At 37.0% G+C, this 24,826-nt stretch overlaps 1 protein-coding gene across 10 annotated transcripts in view; it reads right to left on the reverse strand.

The window, feature by feature from the left end:
* EPS8 (EGFR pathway substrate 8, signaling adaptor) overlaps positions 1-24,826 on the reverse strand; it is a 246,132-nt gene that overhangs the window by 62,110 nt on the left and 159,196 nt on the right. For all 10 annotated transcript variants that reach the window (XM_081309605.1, XM_081309610.1, XM_081309611.1 and 7 more), the window contains one exon: positions 84-163. In XM_081309605.1, the coding sequence (XP_081165731.1) occupies positions 84-142 (59 nt within the window). In that variant the 5' untranslated portion in view covers positions 143-163. The remainder of the gene's footprint in view (positions 1-83; positions 164-24,826) is intronic.

The raw sequence follows: 24,826 nt of genomic DNA on the forward strand, positions 1-24,826 counted from the left end.
CCTTTCATTAAAAATACAAAAAAATTGAAACCATAAAATCAAATTCCCCCAAAAACAAATTAAAAATAGACTTTTCAACTTACTTCATTTGAGATGGGTACATTCCAAAACCACTGGGATGATTAGAAATATGACCATTCATGGTGGCTCTCACTTCCGTGTGCTTAAAAAAAAAAAAAAAAGCACACATAAATTAGAAGCAATAAAAGTGGTCAGTACATTTCAGTTTTCAAAAGTTACTCATTCAACAAATATGTGTTACTGCCAGGAACGATGCTAGAAATGCAGACATAAAGATCTCCACCCTTAAGGAACTCAGGTTCCAGAGGAATAGATGGACATAAACTAAGATGCAACTGTCATTTAATACTGACATACTAACATTATCAACAAATTTAAGCAAGGAAAAGAAAAATCTAAAATATAGTCCTGAGTCTTCTAAGTACATAGGCATAACGCTATATTCTGCCCAAACAATAAATTCTCAACTTTGTAAGATGTTATTTTATTACTTCATTGTAAAGATGATATAGACTCATTAAACTAAAAAAACTTGCAAAATATAGAAAAAAACAAATGGAAAAATATCATGCAGAAAGATAAACATGAAAACACTAGGCTGTATGAGGCCCTGGGTTTGATCTCTGCTGCTAAAAAATAAAATACAAATAAAGATAGTCATTTAACATCCTTGTCAATTGCCTTCCTTTTTTCCCTGTATTTCTCTTTTCTCTCTTCCTTACTTCAAAGCACATCTGACAACATATCCTATACATACATAATCTGAAACATCTTTTTTCAAGAAAGTTTTCCTTTATACATTCCTGTCACTTTTCACAAGAAAATATTTTAAAAATTAACATTAAATATTTATCTTGAAAAACTATTTTACAAATGGAACAAATTTACTTCAAACAAGACAAATGAGTAAGAATAAGTAAAACTTTCTTATCACCAAATAGAATGGCCTTCCTTTCTTTCATCTAGACAGCATTGCTATATCTGACTTATGTGTATGCACTCTTAGGTATTTGGTCGTCTCTCAATTCTGTCACTAAACTATCTGGATCTTGTCTTACTTCTCTGACTTTTGTCTTTTCATATATATTATATGTCCTCAATAACTGAGAGGCAAAACACCTGCCTTCAGACAAGGGCAAAGATGGTGGAAACAACAATTACTGAGTGACTGCCATGTGGCAGGTTCTAAGACAGATAACTAGGACTACTATGGTGAGCAAAATAGGTGCCTCCCAGCTACATGGCCAACAGGCTAGTGGGGAAAACAAACACCTAAGGAACAAATGGGAAGTTATAAATTGTAGTTACTATTTGATGGAAAATTTCAGGGTGATATGAAGGCATATAATAAGGAAGCTTGATCCAGATTGAAAGGGAATTAAAGAAATGATATCCAAGACCTGGGAACTCCAAGTTAATTCTCATTCTTCAGATCTCAGTTCAATCACAATATCCTCAGAGAAGCTTTTACTGACCCTCCTGAATAAATGAAATTTCACTGCCGATCACTTTATTGTTAATAGTGTCAGTCACTATAAATAATTTTTCAAAGCATTTACCACAGGTATAATTTTTCATTTGCTTAAATTAATTCCTGACTTCACTAGACCATTAGCTCTGAAAGGGCAGGCACTTTTGTTTACATAGAATAGGTGTTCATTAAATATTTATGCAAAGTAAGAAGAAAGAGAAGTTGATGTCCCTCTCTTCAAAGAGGATATTGTATCTAATGTATGAAATATGATATGTCAAGAGCTTTGTAATGTTTTGAACAACCAATAAAAAAAAAGAGGATATTGTAGTCTAGGGAGTCAAAATAAATTCATAAGAAACAAATAATAAATAATTAAGTCCCAATGTATAGGCCTCTATATTAAACCCACCAGAGGTTCAAAGAAGAAAAAAAGCCATGCAGATTGCCCTCACCTTTTAAAGCAGCTCATAAAGAATGGTTAAGATTTGTAAAGAGCCTCAAAACACTCAAGTTTAATTCAAGCTTTCCTGGGAGTGTTTCCATATATATCCAGTGTTTAAAAGCAAATTTCTGGTTAACTGGCCCAAGATATTAAAAGCTATGCTATCTCAAAATATGCTGGACTAGAATATTGAGCATTCCAAGATACGTCAAGGGTCATTTGACCTTTACTCTCCTACATGCAGCAAGCCACAAAGAGTCTTTTGGGAGAGATGCTCTTCACATATCGAGACTAGAAAATAAGACTTGATCATGACAGACTGGTAACTGGGGTTATAGTTAATCTGAAGAAATTCTGATGTAACCCTTATCTTCCCCCAGCTTCTACACACTCCCCCATATCTCTTAGTAACATCCCTAGAATTAGATGTTCATTTGTCCTGTCATTCCTCCACAGATTATTGTCCTCTTGTCTAAAAGGTATAGTTTTTGTAATTTCTTCAGATTCACTCTTGTGAAGATCCTTATGTAGATTAAATTAATAAAACTGTTGTGCTCTTCTCTTATTCATCCACTCTTACATTAGTTGGGTTCCTAGACACAGTCACACAGCCCATATAAGAACTGAAGTGGATAGATGGGATCTGTCTCTCCTACAGAGCAAAGAAACAGTGACCTCTGCTCTACATATGCAGTATGCATAAAATTACATGTGGCTTACAATACTGTTTTCTTTTTTGTTGTTGTTTTGTTTCCTTCCTTGATTTATACTTAGAAACAATCAGAGGTAAACCAATTCTTAAAGGAGGAAACATTTACTTATTTCCATGGCATAAATATTCCCACCATGGCCAATTTCAAGATATCAATGGTTTATTACCGTCTTAAAAAATTCCAACATATTTCATAGTGGACTATCAGAAACTATAGGATCCAACTACAGCCCATCATTAGTACATTCTGGAATTGGTACCAGGACAGAGGCCTGTAATAACATTATGGATCTAGAGCTAATATGTTAAGACACAAGCATTCAGTTAGAAGCCTGGAATTCTAACACTACCTTTGGCACTTACTGACCTTTGCAAGTGAGCTAAACCTTCTGCCTCAACTTTCTTATCACTAAAATGATAAAATAGAGATAATTCTTGATCTTCCTAGCTCACAGGGCCATTGTAAAGATCAAAAGTAAAAAAAAAAAAAAAAAAGGAACAAGAAAAGTTCTTTCAAAACAAGTTGGTTCTTTGAGTATACAAATTAAGCCCTCAGGGTTTGTGCTGATTTTGATCTGGTTTGCATTTTAAAAGCATGGCAGCTGGTTTTAATGAAAAGTGATAGCCACAGCATCCCTTCTTTTTGGTGTTTAATTCTTCATGACAGTCAAATAAATGCCTGGTTTGTGTTTTGTTTTAAGATAGTGATTTGTCTGAATAGAGAACATTGGAAAAGGGAATAGAAAATGTCAATTTGCTAAATTGAATTTTAAATATAGAAACATCTTGTTGGGCCATTCATTATAGTTTCATTTGGCACAGCTGCTTAAGTGGCAATATGGTGGCTTGCAAATATTTAAACAGAGAAGTTACAATGCACACCTTGCAAAGGAAATGATTACAAATGTTTCCTTTTTTTTTTTTCCTGTAGGCTTTTTTTTCTTTTTTTTTTTAATTGGTTGTTCAAAACATTACAAAGCTCTTGACATATCATATTTCATACATTAGATTCAAGTGGGTTATGAACTCCCATTTTTACCCCAAATACAGATTGCAGAATCACATCGGTTACACATCCACATTTTTACATAATGCCATATTAGTAACTGTTGTATTCTGCTACCTTTCCTATCCTCTACTATCCCCCCTTCCCTCCCCTCCCATCTTCTCTTTCTACCCCATCTACTGTAATTCATTTCTCTCCTTGTTTTTTTTTTTTAATATATACATCCAACTTACAGGTAGATCGACCATATACACAATTTTAAAAGCAAACTGTTACTAAGATATTAGTTGTAAAAAACTTTATCACTCTAAAGTCACACAAATGCAGTTAATTTTACCAAATGTACTACCTGATTGTACTCAAATGATATATTAAAACCATCATAAAAACTTCCAGCTATTTGATTTAGAGTCTCAACTTCCTTATGAAAATACTTTTTTATAAGTCACAGTTACTATGATTTTTATTATTCTGCACATAAAATAACATTCTTTGGCAATTACCAAAATAAAAAAATGATAAAATTTAAGATCTAAATTAATCACACCAAAAATATTAAACCCTGCAATAAAAAAAGAAGTAAATAGAATATATAAAGATCACTGGAAGAATAAATGAAGCTAAATAGCAAGTTAAATTTGTATCAGAAAGTTCTAAGATTACTAAATATAAATAAATGAAGTTTAAATTCCCTTTTCTTTATTCTTACATGCATCTGGTATTAGTTTTTAAACTGATGAATGAGAATACTACCTACCTAGTCTTGTTACCACATAGCTAACAGCTCTCAGCATACTAAGCTGTCCTTCAAATGCCTGTTCTCTCAGAACATGCCATCGACTTGTTTTGTTCACTGATGGACTTGTTGGGTTTGGCAGAGTATCTTTAAGTATCTATATCTAGACTTCAGTTTATGTCTCAATCTAAGCTATAATTAAGAAGGGAGGTTACTATTAGCATTTAGATTTTGGCTAAAAGACCACTGAAACTTAGTTTCTAAGAAAACTTTGTAAAATAATCTCCCAGTAATTTTGCCTAATACATTAAAAAAAATCCACTTTAAACTTCCAAAATCATTATACATTCTACCTCCTACAAATGTTTTAGATTAAGTACTTTTCAATACCTTTTGTAAGCAATTTCAATAAAGACGCCACTGTTTTTGTTAGCCTATCAAATGCATTTGAGATCCAATTAAATGTTTAGCTAAATTGTTTTTTTATTTTCAAAACTTTTAAATTTTTTAATGATTTTAGATTTACAGAATTTATGATGCTAGCACAGAGAGGTCCTATATCCCCCATTATTATTATTCACTGCAGTTGATACTCTATTTTTTTTTTAACCTGATGCCTTTTTCTGTTCCAGGGTCCACAAGGCTCTATTATATTTAGTCCTGACATCTCACTATGCTCCTCCAGGCTGTGGGCATTTCTCAGACTCACCTTGCTTTTGGTGACTGTATTAGTTTCCTAGGCTGCCATAACAACTTATGACAAGCTGGCTTAAAACAACAGAAATTTATTCTTTCGCCGCTCTGGAAGATAGACGTCTGAAAGCCTTGGCTTGTAGACGTCTCTGCCTCCATCTTCATTTGGCCTACTGCCACGGGTGTGTCTATGTACAAATTGCCGTCCTCTTTTAGGGGCAATAGCCACTGAATTAGGGGTCCAACTCAGTCCAAGGAGGAGAACCACAGAGGCCTGTGTCCCTCCCATCACACAGTTACCAAGATTCCATACTTTAAGCGTGGCTTGTCACGGCTCATGCCCACCTCAGTCCTGCCTGCGGTGTGTCTGGTGTTCCCACTGTCAGGGGCCCCTCTCTCCCGCCCCACAGCCACACTCCAGGGCCCAAGAACTCTAGCTCCCTGAGGAGGGAGTGCTACAGAGTTATTTGGAATTCTTCAGTATAGGAAATCTGACTATTTCCCCCCATTTACTCATTTATTCTGCATTTTAAAAATTAAACTGAAATCATGGGAAAGCATTAAAATGGTTTAGATATATCCAGTAGCAACTCAAGTGTTTTCTATAAATTTCCTATTTCAGGTAATTCAGAAAAGAATTGAGCTACATTTCAGTTCGGGGGGGGGGGGGGCGGGGAAGGGACCAGCAGCAAGGGAAATGGGGACAGGAGCGAGACCCCACCTTAATGAAAACCTTTGGCTAACACCACCCAAAGAGTGTCAAAATTTAGAACATGGTCTAACAAGTTCAAATCTTCCCAGGAGTCCAAAGTGGTTGAGTATGGATTCTCAGAAGAGGCAGAATCATCACTGTGGGCATTTTCTCCCAGGAAAAGAGTAAAACTAGAACATTTCCTCCAATTCCATTTTTAGTTGACCACATTTCAGGGAGTAACACATTGGAGTGAGAAGTAGAGAAATCTATCCCACCTGGCTAGCCCCGCTCAAATTTTTCAAGTCTCTGCTTTTCAAAAATCGGCCTCAAGTGCTAGTAATCTCTGATATTCTACGATCCTTAGTGGAAAGTCTCCTAAATTAAACTCTGTGCCACTGAGCAGTGTACAACAAAAGCCACTGGGGGGGGAAATGAAGATCACATGAGATACATTTTATTGCTGGATATCCTTTTCACATGGTGGTGCCATATGCTAAATTAGGAGAGTTCAACATATTTGCTCAACAAAGGCAAACAAATAAAGAGCTACCAGATCCTGATGTTACCCAGCTGGGTGGGAAGACAGAAAAACATGCTATAACTATCTTTAATGAAATTAAAACTTCTGAATTCAACTTTCATTGTGATGTATTAAATGGCCTCTAAAAATAGTATATCACAAAACATTACAGTGGGAAGAGTTCTCACCCACAGATGAGATATTTTAATATTTAACCACCTGTTACTACATGATCATGTTTATTGACATTAACAATAAACAAAATACTACAGGTGATTTACTTTGCGTTTTCAGCACAGGTCCTTAGGAAGACCAATGTTTTACAAAATGAACATGTTTGGAAATAGTTACAATCTAGAAAGTGGGAAGAGTCACCCTTAAGTAACTGGATTCTTTTTCACTTTTCTAAATCATACAAATGTCCCTCTAAGGTTAACTTAACTATTTAACTGCAGATGATTTTTTTTAAGTAATGGATTGTTAGTTTTTAAAAGGTTAAATAGAGCTTCCTAGTATACTATAATGTAGATGCTTATATGTCCCCCAAATTACCTCTCATATACTGTATAAAAAGATTCTATTTAGTATCTCAATGTCATCTTTTCCTGCCTGCCCTACTACTCCAATATTGATTATTTTGGTAGAAGAACAAGGAAGCCTCACAACTCATCAAAGGATTTTTTACTGTTGCAATCTGTCAGTTCTATTTTTGCAAGTCTTCACTGATCCAATCACCAGCATAATGGTTATATGGGGGCAGGTATTTGCTTTATGTACTTCTTTAAGTATCAAGAGTGTATCAAGTTCAACAAGTATGCCTTTATAAATCTATAGGACAGGGGCTAGGACTATAGCTCAGTAGCAGAACGCTTGCCTAGCACGTGTAAGGCACCAGGTCCAATCCTCAGCACCATATAAAATAAGTAAATAAAACAAAAGTACTGTGTCCATCTACGACTAAGAAAATATTTTTAAAAATAAATAAATAAATCTATGAGACATTCATGATTGGGTAGATAAGTTAAATACCCGAATCAATCTTAACTGCTTATTCATATTGCTCTGTACCTTTTAATATTTCAATCACATATAAATACAGAACATGTTCCACAGAAACATAGAAATACTCTCCTTTCAAAATACAATTTTTTTGTTTCTCTTCAAGAAACAAGGCAATTCTAATATGCTATTAGAAAGTGATGTGTTAAAGACAAGACAAAACAAGAAATCAATTCCTTTAATTGCCTGAATATAAAAATAATCCAGATTATTAATAGGTAACACAATTAAGAAGACAAATATCTGGTACCTTATCCAACACACAGAAGAACCTAGGACAAAGAAAAACCTTCCTTGAAAATTTTCCTACTCTTATGAAGAAACTTTTTTGGGGAGGGGGAAGAGGAAGCTCATTTAAGAAAAGACCACATTGTAAGCAATGCAGGGACAGCAGAACACAGAGCTCCAGGGAAGCAGTAAGGTGGAATTAGAGAAAACAAAATGCCCCTCAAAACATGACTGAACCAAAGAAGGCAAGAAGCAGCTTTTAGAAAATTCGATACAGTGGGGAGAGATACAGTGTGAGAGGGATCGCTTACAGCGCAGGCAAGGAGAAGGCGGAGTGCCAGGTGGCACCTCGGGATGGGTGGGGAGGGCATCCTGGCCACCAAAGCCTCCCTTTACAGGCTGGGGCCAGAGCTGAGGCCATAGAGAAAGGAGACGGGCAAAGACAAGCCAGGGCCTGGTGGTTAAGGAGCCCACCCCGAGCGTGGAGTTACTGAGGAACCACGTGAAGCTCTGGGAAGTAAGGAGGGGTGATGAAGACGGAGACCAAGTGAGAATCCTTACCAGAGGGCAAATTCTGAAGTCAAACTTTTTTTAATTTTTTTTTTTTATTTTTTAGTTCTAGGTGGACACAATATTTCTATTTTACATTTATATGGTGCTGAGGATTGAACCTAGTGCCTCATGCATTTGAGGCAAGCACTCTACCACTGAGCCACAATCCCAGCCCCCTAATGTCAAACTTTTGTTACACCAAAATTCAGTTTACTTATGATGTGGAAATGTCATTCACAACACACTAAGAATAATACCTTTCCGACTATGTACAGCCTCTGTCTGCAACGATTGTGTCCTCCCCAGCTCTAGTTCTATGTCCCCTTACTTTTGTACTTTTACTCTCCACCAGACCTGGACGTCCCCTTTCATGCTCTCACACCCTACCTGTTCTACCACTAGTCTATCATTTTTTTCGCTGCTGCAGACCTCTCCCAGACCCCCACACATTCCTGCTGCAGCTTAACTGACTGCTCTGAGGCCTCCTGCAAGCTCTCGCTGAGGGATCCAGACCCACCATCATCCCCTTGTCTTTCCACTGCCTTGAACCCTTGCTTCCAGGATCCCAAGTCTCCCTCGTTCATGCCTGTACTTGTTCGTATTTTGATATATCAAGTACTTCTAGAACTTCCTGAGGAAGAATGTAAGAATGGCAGACTTCTGAAGTTTTACATGACTAAAAAGGGATTTGTTTGTTGAGAGCCACAGATGACTGTTCAAGGCCTTCAACAATTTAAATCTCCTCTTCTGCAGCTCCCTCACATTGAAGAGGACAATCTTAGAAGAGTTTCTAATCATAAAAAGTATAAAATTAAAACTATACAGGATTTGGTGAGTTTAAAAGAATCAGATCGTCACAGTCTACTACACTTTCTTGAAGATGAAAAATATGAAGAGGTCATGGCTGTCCTTGGGAGTTTTCCCTTTGTGACAATGGATATAAAATCACAGGTATTGGATGATGAAGATAGCAACAACATCACGGTAGGATCTCTAGTCACAGTGTTGGGGTATTTTTGCTGATGGTGACATCGGTGGTACAATTTTTCCAAAAGGAGCCATCACTGAACTGCTTGCAGAACTTGCCTGGACTATGTATCACTTGTATGCATTGTGAACTCACCTGTATGCATTGTGAACTATCTGTTGGTGCAGCGACTTGTGGTAGTGTTGGGGTATTTTTGCTGATGATGTCATCGGTGGTACAATTTTTCCAAAAGGAGCCATCAATTGGCTTGGTGTATCTTCCTCCCTTCTGCTTGTCATGATTGTTCAGCTAAAATTTGGGGGCCAACAGAGGTGAGGCAAAGAACCTCACCCCCCCGCACTGGTACAAAGACCTATCCACAGGTGTGGCTGTATACTGGAACGGTAGTCAGTGACAGGTAAGATCCAATTGCAATGGTACCAACCTAAGACAGGAGGCTGACGCCTTGAGGTCAGCTCATCCGATAACGGGTAAGGACCATATGTACTATTGGACAACCTAAGGCAGGCACGGTCCCTAAGCCACACGCTTGTTGTTTAAACAGAGAGGGGGAGATATTGAGAGCCACAGCTGAAGGGGCCCCAGCAAACTTTCAGACTGCCAGCTGATGATTGGCTCACAGCGGCCCCAGCAACTTCTAGCTGCCAACTGATTGGCTCCTCTGTGGTGATGCTCATTGGGCTGTTTCCCGCCCTTTCAGACCATGGAGCTGCTCATTGAGGGACTTTTTTGGCTCCACCCACGCGACCCAGCCAATCGGCCTCAAGAGCAGGAGGAGTGGGGGAGGTTGAGAGGCTTGTGGGAAGCTGGTGGTGGCAGTTGGGCTCTGAAGGTTTTCCTGAGGAGCTGTTTTGTTTGGCGTGTGTGGTTCTAAAAATAAAGTTCGTTTCTTTTGACAAGTGGCTCCTGAATTGTGCCCAGCCAGACTGCGGCATTTGTTCTGCCTTTATACATGATCAATATTTTGCTTGGTTTCAAACCGTAGACTGGAAATTATTTTTGCCACACAATTTTGAAGCCAGTGTTCTTCTGTGGCCAGTGTTGCTGCTAAATGTCAGGTGCTGCTGTGATTCTCGATTTTGTACAGGGTAGCTTCTTCTTTCTGAAGTTTTGTGAACTTTATTGTTTTTCTCCTGAAATCCTTAACATTTCATGGTGATATAGATCAGTACAGGTGCTCTTTTAATATATACACTTCAATATATTGGTAATTCGTGAGGTCTTTTCAAACTTAAAAATCATTGTCCTTAAAATATGGAAATTTTTCTTGCCTTATTTCTTTGACACCTTCCTCATTAAATTTTTTCCCTTTATCTAAAAATTTCAGTTGTTCAGAATAGAAACTCCCACACTCATACATTGCTGGTGGAACTACAAATTGGTACAACCACTCTAGAAAGCAGTGTGGAGATTCCTCAGAAAACTTGGAATGGAACTACCATCTGACCCAGTTTTCCCACTCCTCAGCATATACCCAAAGGACTTAAAATCAGCATACTATAATGACACATCAATGTTTACAGCAGCTCAATTCACAATAGCTAAGCACCAACCAACCTAGGTACCCTTCAACAGATGAATGTATAAAAAATTGTATAAATATTGTATACATATATATGTACGTATGGAACATTACTCAGCCATAAAGAATGGCTTTATGGCATTTGCTGGTAAATGGATGGAACTGAAACGATCATGATAAGTGAAATAAGCCAATTCCAAAAAATAAATGTTCTCTCTGATATACAGATGCTAACTCACAATAAGCATGGGTATGGGGGGTGGGGGAAAAACAGAAATTCACTGGGTTAGATAAAGGGGAATGAAGGGAATGGTGGAGAATGGGAATACGAAAGACAGTAGAATGAATCAGACATAACTTTTCTATGTTCATATATGAATACATGACCAGTGGAACTCCCCAACATGTACAACCACAAAAATGGAAAGTTATACTCCATGCATGTATGATATGTCAAAATACATTCTACTGGCATGTATAACTTTTAATTACTAAAAATAAATTAAAATTTAAAAAAAAGAATAGGAATTTCCAGACTATCTCTATTTCTCTTGTCTTTTCTCTTTGGTTTTTCATTTACTAGTATTTTTGTTCTACTTTCTAGATGGCTTCCTTTAATTTATCCTCAAAAACATTTTAAGTTTTTCATTTCTCCTATCAGTCTTCAATTTCTGGGAATATACTTTTTAGTCTCTAAATGTTCCTTCTATTATTAATACCTGTTCCTATTTATGATTGTAGCATATTGCCCATCAATAATAATATTTTGAAGTTTTCTTCTCCCTTCACTGTCTCAGTTTTTGCCAATTCCCTTCTTTTTCCAGGTTTCTTTTAGTTTAACATTTTTAGTTATATATAGACATGATACCTTTATTTTATTTATTAATTTTTTAATGTGGTGCTGAGACTCAAACCCAGTACCTCACATGTGTTAGACAAGCATTCTACCAACTGAGCCACAACCCCAGCCCTTCTTTTAGTTTCTGAATTGTTTCAAGTATCTGGTTTTGAACAGTCACTATTCTTATCGAAATTAGAGCCCTAAAAAGCTGAAAAAAAAAGTCAGTGTCCACGGGTAAGGCTTGTGATCAGGTAGTCTTTGCTGCAGAGGCCTCCTGCAGGGAGATCCCAACTGTAAGTATCCATGAGTCTTCCCCACAGATTGATCAGATTCTTCAAAGAAATGCCTCCCAATTTCTCTCCTGGAGATTATAAAGCTGACTGAAAATTTTTCAACAGTAAGTGAAAGAAGTGGGCAGGGGAGAGGGATGTCACACTGGTCAGTATGTCACTTCATCCTCCATCTGTGCCTTGATATCCCCAGCTGAGTTCTCCAGTTCACCTTCTTCTGGAAGTAAAGGGCCATTCTTACTGGGTGTGGGGAGGCAGCTGGGTCTCAGTTCTTCAAACTTAACTCTTCCTACTTAACCCTTCTAATTTCAGCCTCACCCTCACTGTTGAGCCTCCGGGAGGTTCTAAAGTGAGAATCGGGTTGCTTCTTGGTATCTCTCACTAGCAGCTTGGGTTTCAGCCTCCTGGGATTTCTAGGTTAGTCACAGTTACCCAAAGGCTTTCCAGAGTCCCTTTTTCTCACTGGGTTTTTAAGATTCTTTACTGTTATTTTAGGAATAAATACATATATGCTTAGTCTGTCATTTTTCTGTAGCATATTTTGATTGTCTAAACATTAATAACTATCTGTTAATGAACAACTCAGAAGGAATATCCAAGTCACCTCTAATATGAACATGAGAGCTTCAGGTGAACTATGAAATATGAGCCCAAGTTTATACTAAAAATAAAGGTACCCTACTAGCCAGAGTGAATATAACAACACAAAAAGGAGGAAAATTTACTTTAGATAAAGTCAGCTGATATTTTGGTAGTATATGCTTAACTACCTTTTGTTAGTATAACAACAAATGCTGATTCTGAATCCCAGAAAAGAAATGACATGATAATGCATGAAAACGAGGCAATATCCACAACCCAACCAGGCATTGCTATTTATGAGAAACTCAGGCCTTAAGTGCTTTTCTAGGGATTAGATCATAGCTTTGAATGCACAATAGTTTGGAGTTGGAGGGGGTGTTTTTTCAGGTTTGTTGTTGTTATTGTTTAGAAAGTTTTAAAATGGCTTTATTGAGTTATAATCAGATTTTTTAAAAGAGAGGCCCATTAAATGAGTAGAGGTGGGAACAAATTCTTTCTGATCTGCCCCCAAAGAAAGGCAAAAATAGTTGTATATTACTCTGAAGATCCACACTGCCTAAAAGGTAGCATGAAAATTTCTTTTCTTGAGTTCTATATAGTCAAAAAATTAAAGAAAAAAAAAAAGTTAAATTCAATGGGAAAACATTAACTAAGGTCTCTAAATTCAGATTTAAAAGGCAGTGAATACACACTTTGATTGTGGATAGTACTACCTCTGAAGAATCTCTGCTTAATTATAAAAATTAAAAAATTTAAAAATTTAAAAAGGGGGGGGCATTAAAGTTCCCCACACATGAACTGGGGGAAATGTGCACATATCTCACCATTTCACTATTACAAAAACAATAATGCTCATTTTACTTAATTCTTAACACTTTTAAGAGGTAACCAGAACCTCTTATTTCTGTTTTCATGAGGAACCTGAGGCTTACAAAAGTTTTAAGTGAAGGTAAAGCTGGCCATGACATCAATGGCTAAGATATACCATGACTAAGCCTTGACCCCAAGTCATGCTTTTAAGTGCTCTTATATATAAATGTTTTCTTTTTGCTAATGATAAATCCAGTATTTTGATGTTGATTGAAGAAATGTCAAGAGTGAAAAATTCAAAGTCAAAATGGCCTTTATAAATCATTATTCAAACAAAATTGATTCAACATCAATTGGCACCAGCCAATCTGAGTACTAACTCAGTCATCCACTCACTCACTTAAGCACTATATGCCCACCAGCCCTCTACAAGAGCACTGTCCAGTATAACTTCAACAACGTCGATGTGCTGTATCAGCACTGCTCAACACAGCTCAGCACAAGTGCCAGGCACTTGAGATGTGACTATTGTCAAGGAAAAAATGAATTTTAAATTTTTCTAAATTTAAATTAGTTTACATTTAAATCTAAGTAGTCACATATGGCTAACAGCTACCCTCCTGGACAGCACAGCTCAAGATATTGAATACACAGTTCAAAAAACAGGCAGAGTTCCTGTCATGATTTGGATAAGTGGTCCCCAAAGGTCCACATTACAGGCTTGGTTGCCAGCCTATGGTACTAGTGGGAGGTGGAAAAACCTCTAGGTGGGGTAGAGCCTAGTTAAAGAAAGGTCACTGGGGTTAATCAGGACCCCAACCTCTTCCTCTCTCTTTGCCCCCTAGCTGCCAGGAAGTGAGCTGTTTCCCCTGCCACATGCTCCCACAGGCCCAAAAGCAATGGAGCCAACCAATCATGAACTGAACTCTCTGAAACTATAAACCTGATAATTTGTTTATCTCATGTATTTTGTTATAGTGATGGAAAACTCACTAACACAGTTCCTATCTTAACAGAGCTTAAGCTCTAGTGTGAGAGCAGCATGAGATAAGTAAACTCACAAAGAAAATTACAAATTGTGTTCATTGCTTAGAAGAAAAATATAGAAAAAACTGTATTCATAAGGCTATAAACTCAGACTGTGCCAAACTTAGCTATGAGTTCTAAAATGTATGGGACTGACTGACTGATTCTAAAAATGCTATCTCGGGATTCCCCATATAAAATCCAGGACAATTAGCGAACCATTGAAATAAAAAATGTATTGGGCTGGGGATGTTGCTCAAGCGGTAGTGCGCTCGCCTGGCATGCGTGCGGCCCAGGTTCGATCCTCAGCACCACATACAAAAATGTTGTGTCCGCCGAAAACTGAAAAATAAATATTAAAAATTAAAAAAAATATATATGCATTTGCTAAAAGTGCTGGTGCACAGAAACAGCACTTTCTTGATAAGGAAATGTATGCAAAACTAATTGTCAACAAAAATGCTGTTGGTCATTATACGTCAGGTTAAAATTCTAAATAAACACCACAGTAAAGCTGAGTAGAAATTAAGCAGCACAAAAAAAAAAAAAAAAAAAAAAAAAAAAGCAGAAAACATTCACAGTACTTTGGGTACTTTGAGTTTTAAGAGCCTGAATCTGCTGAGCTGGGAAGTCAGGGAAAAACAACTAAACTACTGTTCCTCTTGGGCAGAAATGGGACTTTTTTTATAGTACATGTCCATTTAAGAGCCAGTGTCAATTTATAAACCCCCCAAAAAAAGTTTGCTAGGAATTACACATTGAGCACCTGGAATTGAAACAGAACAAAAACACAACCGTTTAGAGTGGATTAATAAGTGTGGGAAAAACAACTAAACTACTGTTCCTCTTGGGCAGAAATGGGACTTTTTTTATAGTACATGTCCATTTAAGAGCCAGTGTCAATTTATAAACCCCCCAAAAAAAGTTTGCTAGGAATTACACATTGAGCACCTGGAATTGAAACAGAACAAAAACACAACCGTTTAGAGTGGATTAATAAGTGTCGGAAAAAAAGCATTTGGATCTGCAGGTGAAGGGAAATCAGCAAAAATTTCATGCTCCTGGATTATATTGTGGATTTTTGTTTTGCAATTTAAGATGAATTTGTTTGGGAAAATGGGCTATTTGAGGTCAGAAGGAAAAGGAAATTTGAAAAGGGAATTATCACTAGGGCTGGTAATGCCACATTTGCATTTCTTTCTTTTCATTCCCAAAGTTCCCATCTCTAAGCAACTGGTAAAATAAATGGCTTTAGACTGAAAAAGGGAAAACTTGGGGAGAAGCAAAATCTGATTTAATGAAAATGTGATGCTCATAAAAAGAGGTTTATTTTAATTTTACAAATAACACCCCAAATTAACTCTAGCTCTTTATTAAATAATCTGGTTATCATTTAACTAGCATAACTGTGGTCTCTATTTTAAGCCAAATGAGTATATAAAATCAATGCATTAAGAGAACTAGACTACTAGTTCTGGAGGAAGTAGTGGGAGTTGAGAAGGGGAGCCGTGGCTGCTGAGCCAGGCACAATGTAACCTGCTTTGACAGACTATCTAACTGTCACAATAACCTCATGAAGGAGGAGCATCATTATCTCCCCTTTCAGAGATAAGACAGGTACAAAATTTAACAACACATCCCATGTCGTAGAGCTAATAAGAAGTATTAAATATAGAATAAAATTCAACCACTTTGCCACATAATTTTACCTTGTTTTGGATTAACAAAAGCACCTTGTCACATAACATCTAGAATCAACTAAAGGGATGTTTCTCTTTTCCTACACTTTAATTACAAATGATAGCCCACACATTTGCATAGAAAAGAACTGATGATCTAGCTTCACCAATAAACAAACAAATAAACAAAAAAAATGGACTCTGGAAGTTTATGAAGTAAAGGCAATAGATAACCAGGATGACTAGAAACAATCAAGATAAAGGCTAAAGTGGCACCAGGGCAAAGACAACAGACCCAGAGTTTCAAAAGGACATGGTGTCATATTGACTTGTTGAGCAAAGTTCCTGCCTATTACAGACACTTCTCTACAGGAACATATTTTCAATTGTATAACAGCTATCAATAAAACTAGAGTTGACTCATACCCACCTTTAAGGCAACACATTATACAAAGCATGGGGACACATGAATGATCATGAATAATATGTGCTTTAAGGACTTTATGAAACTGTATAAATGAGACAACATGGTGTAGCTTTGCAGTTTCAAAAAGCCTTTTTAAAAAAATTATTCCTATGAATATCTCACTACTTAACTGAATGAAGATGTTTATTTCAAATCTTCTTGTAAGAAAAGATGGAATGAAACAACATTCTAAAAACAAAAAAGCATAGTGGAAAATATTTTAATTAGCTGAGCTAAAAACAGAAAATAGTTGGCCTCTCTGTAGCTTAACAAAAACCGCACAAGCAATGAGTGGTATCAACGGTGCTCCCCATCCCCTTCTCTAGCTCATCCTCGTCCACACAGTGAATGGCATCTCTGCCCTCCTGCCTCTCCAACCCTATCATTTTTATTGCTGTTTTCCTTCTTTTCTCCAAATGGAGTGGAAAAGCAAATCTGAGTCTTCTTGCCTCCTCAGTTGTGCCCACTCTCTGATGATGTGCATCGGTCCTCCCAGAATCCAAACATTTTTCTGTGAGTGGAAGTAAATACCATTTTTGAACTTGTCATGGTGAACATCTCAGATGTCAATTTTATGTAGGTTAGTAATGAGATTAGAAAAAAAAAAAAAAACACTGAATTCCAAAGCCAATACCAATCTGGTTTTCCAATACTGTTCCTAGCACTGTGCTCTTGGATGTGTCACTTAAACTCACAGATTCCCAATTGGTACGAATTAAGGTGGAAAACTTGTGATTTTTGCAGCTGCAAAATCCAGTGCATTAGTCCAGTGATGTCGGGGACAAAAGCCAGCACCTTAGCTTGGCAACCTGCTTTTTGCATATGAAATTGCCATAGAGACCACCTGAGAGAGCAAAGCAGAGGGGAAAAAATGAATATACTGTTATCTTACTTGTGTATGGATGGGGGTATTACATAAATGACTGTTCTCTACCCCCAACGAACTCCAAGCTTGCCTACAAAGAAAAGTGTGTAACATGAGGACTGATTTTTGCTCTCTCATGCCCCCACCACCACCTGCCAGCCCCGGCCCCTGCTAAGCAGCTTTGGGAATGGCACATAGCAGCACACAGTAGCACCCTCAAACTAGCTAGGTGGGAAGACGTTCCTGCTCTCTTAAGAACTGAGATGCTCCATTCCACAATGATGAAACAGAAATTCTTCTAAGAAACAAGTGTTTGAATTTCATGAGATACAAGAATCAGTGTTTACAAGAACAGTGTTCAATCTCAGCTGCAACTGCTGAACGTCAGGGAAGGCCAGTTTTGCCAAAAGCCACACAGCTGCTTCCCTGCCATGAAGGAAATCGGATAAGACAAAACAGCATATTCTTGTAAGAACTCGGTGAGCCACACAGAAAGCAATAATCCCGACCTATCAAAGCCCAAATGACTTAGATTTAAAAAGAAGAATTAAAAAAACACAAGAAAAATTGACAAACTATCAATCCACTAATCATCTAACAATATAAATGAAATGAGCTAAGAACAGGACATACCTGCCTTGACAGACTAACTGTCATAATGACAGTATCTGTAAATGACCCCCAAACCTATCTAACTGCAAAGGCTCAAATGACAGTAATTCACTCTAGAAGACATATATGGCCCTGCTGTGGCTTCCTGAGAGGAGGAATGAGCAAGCTCCTCCCATAGAGGACGGAAAGCAAGCTCACCCACACAGCAGTCCCCTGTATTCAAAGCCCACTTTCTTATTCCTAAAAGAAAATATGGACACTACTTACGGCTTGCTTTTTCAGAACTACTGGAAGAAAAAAAAATCCACTTACAGAATATATTCCAATGTTTTCATTGTGGCATTGTGCTAGAGTAAGAAGAACATACTATGAAGATCCTCATCCCTGTATGTAAATCCTGACTCAAATATCTTGCTACAACTTCAGACAAATCATTATCCTCTCTGGGCCTCAATTTACTCATCTTTAAAATGAGGATACTTTGTTGTGAGGACTACGTGTAAAAGGATACATAGAACACTTCAGAGATATTTCAATAACTACCTACATACTTATCAATGCCTTTATTTTCCTGAAGAGTTAAACATTAGAGAGAAATAGAAATAAAGCCATTTCCTTTAAATACTACTTCTAAAATCAAATTCATTGAAGTAAAAAGCAGTTGATTCAAGCAAATACTACTTGGAAAAAGTATATGATAGAGTAAACAATGTTACTAGTTGCAGTTATACCTAAAAAAGAAAAAAATATTTCACTAATCATTTACAGTCTATCAAAATTTGCCTTTCTTCTCCAGTCATCCTTATTCTTTCCCATGTATAAACCCTCACTACCACCAGGTTCTATCCTCAATATATGTTTGCACTAAATTACTTTCAGGTACCTGCTCTTACCCCAAATATAGTTTCCACTGCCTTATACCACCCATCTAGCAATTTCTCAATCCCTCAGTTCCCATCCCTGTTTTCAAGTCTTTCCTGACTCAACAATAATGATACACAGTCCTTGGTAATTATTTATCATGTTAACATTTTCAAATAAAGCTATGAAGATGCACTCTATTCTTTTCTATCTCCTTATACAACTCTTGGTGTGGCAAACTTGTATAGACTTTTGCAAAATAATCCCTGTACTAGAGTTGTGTTAAGGTGTATAATATGGATATAAAATAAGAGTCAGAGAATCTTAGTGTCCAAGGTGAGCATTACTGCCAATACAAATTGCTTGCCAAGTGCAGTGGTGTAGACCTGTAATACCAGCAATTCGGAAGGCTGAAGCAGGAGCATAACAAGTTTGAGGCCAGCCTCAGCAATTTAGTGGGACCCTAAGCTTAAAAAAGAAAAGAAAGAAAAAAAGAAAAAAAATCCCTTAAAATTTACACCAATGACCACCTAACACCACTCCTGTCAGAAGCAAAACTGGTATGAAACAAACTAATTTAGAAGTAGAGAATTAAATTTTTATAAAGAAAATTAAAGATCAGACTTTCTGTAGTCACAATAATATAAAACCCTCCACATTAATTGAGTGGAAATACTAATGAGGCACTATTGTTAGCGTAGTCATCTGTCAACCATGATTGTAACATCTGAGCTGGAAAGCAGAACTTTCAGTAAAGTTTGCTATTTACATCAAGGAGGTTCAAACTGACTCAGAGGAAAAAGTATTATCCTCTGACTCACCAAGACCACTTCCTGAAACACCCAGTATTTTTCTTGGAAGGAAGTCCATACAAATGCCATTTCTCTAGAACACTGATTAGGCAAAATTGAACTTTAACACAAAATGGACAAAAAGAAACATTTTCCAAAGTTACCCAGGTTTCAAAGTACAGAGCTTTCCATAAATACAGGGGATCATAAGAGGAAGACTTTAAAAATAGTCAAATTTGATAATCCAAAGTGTATTATAGATGATCAGCCACTAACTATGCATATTCCTCTTTATACTAGAATCTCTTAATGATAAACAACTTCCTAATTTGGATCTATGAAATTTAACTGTCTTCAGCTTCAGTCACTTTTATTTTCAAGGTAATTTTTCCCCCTCTTTGAATTAACTGTGTAGTCAATGTTGAATAATTTATACAATTATTATGTCCATATATGTGCCAAACATTTTTACAAACTCTTTGCCTGCATTAATTTGATGGACAAACAAAACTCCTCTAAGAAGCAGGTATATCTTACAGATGAGGAAACTGAGGCACAGGACAAGAAAGCATCTCTCCCACAGTGAGTACATGGTAAAGCCTCCAACACTGGAGGCCAGTGCAAAAGCCCAATCTCTCAGTTTCCACACTCAGTCATGGGTGTGAACCCTCCCTGCTTCAGAAGATTTGTTAATATATAAACACACGTACAATCCACATACACAGATATGTATTAACGTGTCACATTTATATAATCTGTGCCTAAATTCAGGATTGTCCTTGTCCTTCATTAATCTACAAATTCTGATGTAAATATGATACTTATAGGATTTGGGTACAATTAATAGCAAGTCTTCTTCTAGAACAACAACCACTTAGATAAGCTTGAATCATTCCACTGTCCTACTACATTTATGTCAAGTCTCACTTGTTTTCTAAAACGCTGGAAGTATCTCACAGACCTCTAAAAAACACCAAAATGATACTGCCTCAACACAGCCCTCAGGGGAGAAAAATACATATAACATTTCCATCTTCAAAATAACAAGCAATTAAACGGAATCTGGCTGTTTGTTTCCTCTTGAGTAATCTAGCCTGGAAAGAGTTCAAACATCTGACTCCTGCAGTATTTTGCTTTCAGTAGGAAAACCATCTTTTTGTATGTCAAGTCAGCTAATAAGAATTCACTCGTATCTATTACTGGTTCATGGGAACTGACTTGAATATTAAATGATTACACATTTCTAGTTTGAAACATGAAAAAGAAATTCCTTGGTAGCTAGTGAGGCCGACTAAGCACTCTGAAATAAACCAGACCACTCTGACCTGCAGATTACAAGGGAGCAGTGGAATAGCACAGATTTATCCCAGGGAGGGATAGCCCTCGGAGCTACAGCCTAAGGAAACAAAATATTCCCATTGGAGGTGCTCTTGGAGGCCTGTATGCCTAAGATTTTAGGACCACAGAACCTTGCTGTTTCCTTAAAATATACCATTTATCCACGTCATGCAGTGAATGAAAATCTACCACTGGAAATTTATTCCTTTGCGTTAACCATTTTCACCCCCTAGGAACCATTCAAAGTATAAACACATCTGAGAGTAGAAACTCGTTATGCCATGAACATTGATGAATGAATTTACAGGTACTTTTCTCCTACAACAGGAGGACTTTCAGTGATGTGAAAATGCCTATGGAGTCATAAAATTCTGTACCCAGAAATGTAAGAAATCTGCATAGAACTGGAGCAATAGCAAGTTACTGGAGAAATTTGCCTGCTTGACACACTCACCTATATCCAATGCCTACATCCAATATATTAATAATTACTGAAATTGTGAAGGGAATTCCAGCCTGCGCATGGAATAATTATTTATTAGGGGCAAACATCCTATAGGGTGAGCAAAAGCATGTAACAAATTCATTATTTGGGGGAAATTTATTACCTATAAGATGTGCTTTGCATAAATGTGGTTGATATCTGGGGCCTCTTCATTAGCAAGGCAGACAAGCAAATGGATCATTAGAATACATTTTACTAAATGCTATTACCATAGAATGAACAATGTACTATGAAAGCGTCTACCTAGGGCAACTGTTGGTAGGTTTTATGTAGGAGGAGACCATAGAACCAGGTGTTGAAAGATAAGAGAATATATCAATTGTATATGAATAGGGAGTTAGAGGGCATCCCAGATACATGCAAAACAAGGTGCAGATGGGTATAGTGGTGCATACCTGTAATCCCAGTATCTCTGGAGGCTGAGGCAGGAGGATCACGAGTTCAAAGCCAGTCTCAGCAATGACAAGCCTCTAAGCAATTCAGTGAGACCCTATCTCTAAATAAAATACAAAATAGGGCTGGGAATGTGGCTAGGTGATTGAGTGCCCCTGAGTTCAATCCCCAGTAACCCCCCCAAAAAAAAAAAAAAACAACATGGTATACAGAAGGACATGAGCTGGGTGTGGTAGCACATGCCTTTAATCCTAGTGCACAAGAGGCTGAGGCAGGAGGATCGCAAGTTCAAAGCCAATTCAGCAATTTAGCAAGGCCCTAAGATACTTAGCAAGATGCTGTCTCAAAATCAAAAATTAAAAAGGTGGGGAGGGTGGAATATGGCTCAGTGGTTAAGCAATCCCCAGTACCAAAAAAAAAAAAAAAAAAAACATGAGTTTCAGAGGATAGTTAGATATGCTATTCATGTTAATCATACTACTAGTGTTTAGGAATATAACTATGCAGCATTTTTCTAGTTTTGTTTTAGTTTTGGTGCTGGGGATTGAACCCAGCCTCATGCATATTAAGCACATGCTATATCACTACTAGCTATATCCCCATCCCTTGCAGGGGAACTTTAGAAGGCAGACTAGAACAGGAAGCAAAGTTTACTGATTTTGATATAATTTTGTCCGTTTCTTTCATTCCTTTGAGAATACCCTTAATTGCATTCTATGTACTTTAAAAAAACTAAGACTTGCTTATATCATTCCCACAATTTCTTCAAATTCCATAGTTCTTCAAAGAGAAACAAATATTTTAACTCATGTAGAATGTACTTAAATAAGCTAAAAGAACACAGCCCATATTTTTTAGAGTTTTCAGTCACATATGAAACTATTATATTCATCCTATTTTAGAATGCACAGGAATGTATAGATTTTAATTTAAACAAACTATATTATCATTATACATCACCTTAATAAAAATCAACAAACACAATTTCTAAATTATCTACAAACTGAACTGTCTTAGTGGGGGGAGGGGCACTGGACCAGTTAGATCAACTCCTGGTTCTGCTCTAAGATTATCCGACTGTGCCTTTTACAAATGCAAATTTTCTCACTGATCCTGAACCTTAATTTTCACTTTAGTCAGATGGAGTAGGGCCCCCCTTGCACACAAATCTATATAGAAGTTATGAAATAATGTAAATGCAAAGCTACTTTAAATATAGACAATGATTTAAAATAGATGTGTTATTATACATATAGATCACTACTTACAAAATGGTTTGAAGAATTTTTTAAGGTTTCTACATTCCACTTTTTAATTAAGACTTTAAACCATGTTAAAAACATGCAAACTTTGAAGAAAATGTCAATTGAACAAAATAGAATATATTAGTACTCAAAAGGGGGTACTTTAAAAATTCTATTCAGAAGCTGAGTGTGGTGGTACAAGTCTGTAATTATAGCTAAGGTGGGAAGATCAATTCAAGGCCAGCCCCAGCAATTTTTTTTCAAATGAAATAATTTAATCTTTTGTTGTTGGTGGTGGTGGTTATTTTTAGTTACACATGACAACAGGGTTCATTTTGACATAATTAAAAAAGCATAGAATATAATTTGTTCTAATTCAGTCCCCAGTACTTCCCCTTCCCCTCCCTTCCTTCCAGTCCCTGTTCTCTTTCCTCTACTGTACTACACAGGAAAGTTAAGTCAGATTCATTCTGCTGTCTTTTTCCTATCCCATTCCTCCTCCCTTCCCTTCATTCCCTTTGTCCATTCCACTGATCTATTTTTTAATCACCCCTCCCCCTTATTTTGGATTAGCTTCCACATATCATAGAAAGCATTCAGCCTTTTCCTAGAACTGGCTTATTTTACTTAGCATGATAGTCTCTAGTTTCATCCATCTACCAGCAAATCTATAAAGCCATTCTTCTTTATGGTTGAGTAATATTCCATGGTGTACATATACCACATTCTTTTATCCATTCATCTGTTTAAGGGTATCTAGATTGGCTCCATAGTTTAGCTATTTTGAACTGTGCTGTTATAAACATTGATGTGGCTGCATCACTGTAGTAAGCTGATTTTAAATTCTTTGGATATATGTTAAGAAGTGAGATAACTGGGTCAAATGGTAGTTCCATTTCTATTTTTTTCAGACATCTCCATACTGCTTTCCAGAGTGGTTGCACTAATTTGCAGCTCACCAACAATGTATAAGTGTACCCCCTTCCCCACTCCTCACCAACATTTATTGTTACTTGTATTTTTGATAATTGCCATTCTGAGTGGAGTGAAATGAACTCTCAGTGTAGTTTTAATTTGCATTTCTCTAATTGCTAGAGATGATGAATTTTTTTCATATATTTGTTGACCATTTGTATTTCTTCTTTGGAGAAGTTGATATTTAGTTCTTTTGCCCATTTATGGATTGAGGAGGAGGAGGAGGAGGAGGAGGAGGAGTTGTTGTTATTATTATTATTTGGTGTTAAGTTTTTTTATTTCTTTGCATATCCTAAATATTAATGCCCTGAGGAGCAGAGGGCAAAGATTTTCTCCCATTCTGTAGGCTCTCTCTTCACACTTCTGATTGTTTCCTTTGCTGTGAAGAAGCTTTAAATTTGAGGCCATCTCATTTATTGATTTTTCATTTTACTTCCTGTACTTTAGGCGTCTTATTAAGGATGTCAGTTCCTGGGCCAACATGTTGGAGTGTTGGGCCTACACTTTTTTCTAGCTGATGCAGTGTTTCTATCTAACTCCTAGGTCTTTGATCCACTGTAAATATTGTTCAGGGTGAGAGATAAGGGTTAAATTTCATTCTACTACATATGGATTTCCAGTTTTCTCAACACCATTTGTTATGAAGTCTAGCTCTTCTCCAGTGTATGTTTTTGGCACCTTTGTCTGAGATAACCATATCTATGTGGTTTGATCTCTGTGTCTTCTATTCTATTCCATTGGACTTCATACCTATTTTGGTACCGATACCAGACTGTTTTTATTAATATGGCTCTGTAATATAATTTAAGGTCTGGTATTATGATGCCTCCTGCTTTGCTTTCCTCACTAAGGATTTATTTGGCTATTCTGGGCCTCTTGTTTTTCTAAATGAATTTCTGAT

The sequence above is a fragment of the Spermophilus citellus genome, assembly GCF_964194105.1.
Source record: "Spermophilus citellus genome assembly, chromosome: 10".
NCBI classification, from domain to species: domain Eukaryota; kingdom Metazoa; phylum Chordata; class Mammalia; order Rodentia; family Sciuridae; genus Spermophilus; species Spermophilus citellus.